At 39.6% G+C, this 5,883-nt stretch overlaps 1 protein-coding gene across 1 annotated transcript in view; it reads right to left on the bottom strand.

Moving 5' to 3' along the window:
• The window catches only part of LOC143286964 (glycogen [starch] synthase-like), a 35,524-nt gene extending 31,897 nt beyond the window's left edge, over nucleotides 1–3,627 (bottom strand). The window contains exon 1 of the mRNA XM_076594948.1: nucleotides 3,357–3,627. Within this exon, the coding sequence (XP_076451063.1) occupies nucleotides 3,357–3,501 (145 nt within the window). The 5' untranslated portion in view covers nucleotides 3,502–3,627. The remainder of the gene's footprint in view (nucleotides 1–3,356) is intronic.
• Between the last annotated feature and the right edge of the window lie 2,256 nt (nucleotides 3,628–5,883).

Raw genomic sequence — 5,883 nt, 5'->3', positions numbered from 1 at the left:
ATGCAGGCAAAAATATTCAAAATTAACATTTGTATTATTTGTGTCAGAGTAGTGTGTGTCAAGGGTTTGTTGTACACACTGGTGTTTCCTCATCAAATAGGTGTGGAAAGCTGTCATCACAGTGTTGTAATGTCATGATCTATAATTAAGTCACCAGCAAGCATGGAAGCACAACTCTGACAACTGCCTCTTTTTTGGGGGGGTGGGGGGTTGATATCACTCATAAAAAGTCATTTTGCTGAGAACCAGGTTAAAGTATCTCAAATAATCAATGCATTCTGACAGACCGCATAATTTAGAACATTGATTTAGCACTGATTTTTTTTTTTTTTTTTTTTTTGGATCAACATTATTTACATTATATCAATATATGACAAGCAGTTTAACTTGGAGCATGCGTGCGTGTGTGCGTGTGCGCACATACATGTATGTGTGTCAGTGTGTGTGTGTGTGTGTGTGTGTGTGTGACAGACAGAGTCAGAGAGAGAGAGAATGCAAATGTAAATTACAAGTGAATATGAATACAAAATGCTTTATTCAGTTTAGGCCAAGGCCCCTAACTGAAAGGACTGATCATACAGCAAGTACACAAGTGCATCTTATGATATGAGAAAAGACATGTGTCCAAAGGATAATACTTTAGGAAACATTCAAATCATTTTTCAACTTCAGTCTTACTCTTAGATTTATAATCTAAGTTGTAAACTATATGCAATTGTTTCAGAGCTTTGTTAACTTACAACACTAAACCAGATAGTACAGTCTTGTTCCTGGACAGAGAGAGACAGAGAGAGACAGAGAAAGAGAATGCAGATGCGGACATTAATTACTCATTTTCTGATACTGCCCTTTGCGAATGAAAATACATGTACAACATATCCATCGCTAACAGAAATGCTAGTAACAATAGTACAGACTTTCCAAACTTGATTCAAGTGCATGAACTATACATTATGCTCTATTAGAAACATAACTTCTATTATCAGTCTGAAATAATTTCACAAATCTTTCGAGTACATTTATCATTTATGCAATCACATCCAGCTTTGGGGATTTTCGAGATGCTCCCCTCTGGTCGACAGTACAGTAGTATACGGAGGAAAACCAATCGCTTCGCCAAAAGCTTTCCCCCAAAGCATTCAATGCCCTGTCTCTCGAACAAATCCAATATGATAAATAGAACTGTGCAATCAATAACCATCTACCTGAAGATCTAGTCATCAGCCTTATCCACATGTAATATGCGACTTCTGTTCAAACGTGTGTGTGTGAGAGAGAGTGTGTGCGTGCATGTGTGTGAGTGTGTGCATGTGTGAGTATGCACAAGTTTTTGTACTGATATGCATATATATATATATATATATATATATATATATATATATATATATATATATATAGTGCGTGCATGCGTGTGTGTGTGTGTGTGTGTGTGTGTGTCCTGATTTCTACTGTATAAGTGTTTGTGTATGATTTTCAATTCATGTTCGTACCTTGTTATGTACTAACCCCCAAATATTCTTGTGACCCCAGTACACTTGGTAATAAAGACCTATTCTATTTTATTCTAATGGCTTGTTCTTCCTGACAATGCCAGTTAACTACAGTTTGGACTCAAGACTATGTACCTAGGTGATATTGTTCTTTTGTACTATAAATATCAAATGCAAAATGGAACAACACAAGGATTGCAGTATCACCCAGGTGCTTCTGAAAATAATAATAATAATAATGGATACTTATATTGCACACTATCCAGAAATCTGCTCTAGGTGCTTTACAAAAACGCTTTGTTAACATAAAACATTACATGTGTGTTACATACACACACCAAAATATGACTACACACACACACACACACACACGCACGCACATACGCACGCGCGCGCACACACACACACACACACACTGCGTACATACATTTTAACAATACATGTGTATCTAACAGCTACCCTAACACATTCGCACACATAGGCAGGCACAAACTTACATAAACGCACGTGCACACAATACACATTCATATACATGCATGTAGTTATGTACACATACATATGTATACACACATAGTCAAGCACAGCTAACGCAAAGGAAGGAAATGGCCAAACATATTTTACCAGGAAAACAAATCAGAGTTAACATAGCACACACACAAAAGTCACTATTTCCACACTGTTCAGACCTGTCAAACTTCAATGACAGCTGTGTCCAATCTTTCAGTTCTTGTAAGTAAGGTACTTAGAATATTTGGATAGTTTGCATCACCTGATACATAATGTATACAGCACTGCTCCCCACAGCATTTTTTCTACAGAATTGTTGGAACTCTAAAGCTGAAACCAGTGTCAGTCCACAGATCCTTGTGTTTTATTATCAGAGTGTCCCATCATCAAAGTGACAAAATCTGCAAATTTGTCCTCTGAATGCCAGAATTTGCCATGTTAAGAACATAAGTGATAAGAGAGAATGCGGAACAAAAAAGAATTTATCTTAAAAACAACACAACCCTGGTCATATCCATATAAGGACCGCGGGGAACTCAAACAGATATGAAAAAAAAAAAAGATTCTTAAAACAACTTGTCCAATGGACTCCAAATACAGGAATATTCAATGGAAGGGGACTTCATCTTGATCATAAGAGTTTTTGGATTTTCTGCATTAATTTCCTCTCTCTCTCTCTCTGTGACAGAACCTGCCATATCTGTCCAGATTATCAACATCTATTCCAAATAAATATATAAATATAAATGAACTACTCTTCTTAAATTGTTCATGATATTTTGCTAACCATGGAATCTAAATATAATCCACAAACCTGTAACTTGATCAAAGTGCAATGCAAATTCTACTTTCACCTTATGGCAGTACTTGTAAAGTAGTTTGTTTTACTTTTAGATTCTAACTTAAGATATCAAAATATCAATAGGATTACAATTACTTCCTTTGCAACATTCAGCTGTTGCTTTCAAAATGGCAATTGCAATTTAAAAAAAATGCAAAATAAAATCTTTGCACTTAAAAAAACAGTATCTCCTTGATATGCAGATCTAATATTACAATCTTTTTCAGCACATTCATTCCCAAGTCTGTTCGCTTCGCCACTGTGCTATTCGTTTCCGAGTCAACACACTGAGCATTTATGCAACGTTAGCTTTTGAACGAAAAAGATAGTAAATGCACATCAAACATCTCACAATTATACGTAATATACAATACATGCGTATTGCCGATTTCAGCTTATTCTCACAGTGTGAGCAAATTTATTGTATTTTGCAACGTTATGTTGGACATCGTTTGCAGGTTTTGTGAAGGTTAAACTGCAGACAAGTAGTGTTTGCGACAAAAATCTGTTATGCTTACCTTTATTTGCAACTTCCCACGCGATTTCGAAAAGCCATCTATTTGCTGCAGCCGCAGACGCCCCTCTGTCCAGATAGAAGTCGTCCAAATCCGGCTCGACATTTTTTAACGTTCGGAAAAAGCTGCCTCTTCTCCTCAGCGCCATGTCTGCTGTGTCGATGTCATTGGGTCAACGAAAGTTGAAGGTCGTTGTTGAGCGCAGGGATTTTCTGACCTATAAATGACGCAAAACGTCTGTTGATTGGTGGAGATGATCTATTTTTGGATTTGAAACCAATCGCATTCAAGTCCTGCGACCCCAGTTTTTGCAATGTCCTTTCAAGAAGCACCTTCGACATGCGGTCTACGTGCCTTGCTGTCAGTGGCCTCTCTGACCCCCAACTGCGACGGTTTTCAATGAAACTGAACTGCTGCTTCAGCCATGTGCTCACCTTCTCTGCCTTGTGTGTGGAAGGGGGTGGAGACTAGTTGAGATCGGATAGGAGGAATGTCCTGGGGACGGGTGGAGGGGACAGGGAGGCGGGGCCTCAGTTTGGGTGTGCTCGTTCGTCTTCTGCGCGAATGAGGGCGGTGTGTGTGAACTCAGAACTCATTGAATTGTCGTAAAACCCATCATTGGAATTATGGACACAATAAACTAAACACAACAAACAAATAAAAAGTAAAAGCAATAAGTTGTGAGCACATGCAGGATATTGCAGGAGTGTGTGTGTGTGTGTGTGTGTGTGTGTGTGTGTGTTTCTTTCTTTTGATTTCACGTCTTTTCACCATGGTATTTTTATGTTAGCCACAGCAACTACAAAACTATGTGTGTCTGTGTGAATTGGCGGCGGAGCGGGTGGGTCGAGCGATGGGAGGAGATAACTTAATGGGATGACTGAGACAGTGAAAACGACAGAAAGATCGACTGATCGAGCGGAATGAAAAGGACTGAAGAGTGACAAACGTAACAGTTTGGACGTGTGACAAACTGATATTTAATTAAAACTGTCCTGAAGAGAGATGACAGAGAAATGAAAAGAAAGAGCAACAACTAACCGGCAGTTTGACCCGACGGACTAACTGAAAACTGATTAACCGCGAAACCAGGCTATTTCAAGAAACACCCCTACAATAGTCAGTATATTTTTAAAGTATGCTAATCATGACAAGAGCATGATCAATCAAAGATTCCATTTGATTCAAACAATCGGCATCAGAAATCTGTCCGTCCAAGTAATAATCATCAGTTGTTCAAAACATCTTAAAAGGACAAAATGCGTCACGTGTATGGTGGTGGACGGACTGGTCTATGAGTTGTTATGATTATTATTACTAGACTAGTTTTTTAGGGTTTTTTTGGTTTTTTGTTTTGTTTTTTCATTTATCATTATCTTTGTATGAATTGTGGAAGAGGTCTCTCCGTCTACAGTTTTTGGACGGAGCGTCTTACGTTTTTACCTTTAAAACTCAGTTTAAACACCTGCTGCCACACAGACATTGACTCGGTGAATGGAACTTAATTTGTGTGCGTCACAGTCATCGAACCCTTTCAGCTCAATGGTCACAGTGCGTGCGTGCACTGATGCAAGGCCGTGTGGCAAGTTGTTCACTGGCTGAATTGAGTTGAGTGGTTTTTATCACCCGGCTGTGTATTTATTGACATTATTTCATATGATTACCATTTAACCACTGAGTGTTTATATGACACGCTTTCTCATGCGGTCTACATTTTCTGATTCACTCACAGACAGATGTTGTAACGCCGCATATGACGTATATGACATTAATGATGATATGGATACTTAGGGCCTACACCGAGTAGCATGTATCTTCGCCGCGGAGGTCAAGGCCGGGACCAAACTTCAGTCTAAGCGCTTTACTAACACGTACGGAGTCATCAGTTTGCACAACATGCTATTGGGGTAGAGCCGACTGGCAGTTGCCTTAAATTCGGTTTGGGCGCTCATCGTTCGTTTCCTGTCACTGATTCGGTTAGGTTTCAGCTATGACGCACACGCACACACACTCAGAAACTGATTAACATTTAAGTGCCGTTTTGTTTATTTACACCACTATGTGGGCAACTAAAATCCGCCAGTTTTGGGAGATGTGCCATGCTGAGTATACTCGTGAATTACTAGTGTTCTCAATCAAGTTGTTTCCGATATAACCCACCAAACGCTGATACTGATTAACGGTGCGTATTAACCTGCTGCGTGTGTTTAAATTCCTGTGCAGTGCCAGCCATCTCATTTTGAGCCCCTCATTCAGCTCTGGACAGGACGATCAGGTGACTCAGGCTTAAACTCCAACACAGATCCAGGTATAATCCTTGATGTCAGTGCTCATGTGTGGACGGTTTTAACTCACTCAGTACGGCCAGTCCTCTCTTCTCCTCTACACAGACCCCTCGGATGTCCAGTGGGTGTCTGAATGACCCAACCTTTAGCTTCCGTCGTCAGAATTGTGGTATCTTTGTCAACATTCACCTCTTCAGTATAAGAGCCTTCCGCTTGCAATACTTTGATGATGGTAATTGGGGTGA

This window comes from Babylonia areolata, chromosome 10 (assembly GCF_041734735.1).
Source record: "Babylonia areolata isolate BAREFJ2019XMU chromosome 10, ASM4173473v1, whole genome shotgun sequence".
NCBI lineage: Eukaryota > Metazoa > Mollusca > Gastropoda > Neogastropoda > Buccinidae > Babylonia > Babylonia areolata.
The sequence above is the reverse complement of the archived record's forward strand: the minus strand, read 5'-3'. Positions and strand labels throughout refer to the sequence as shown.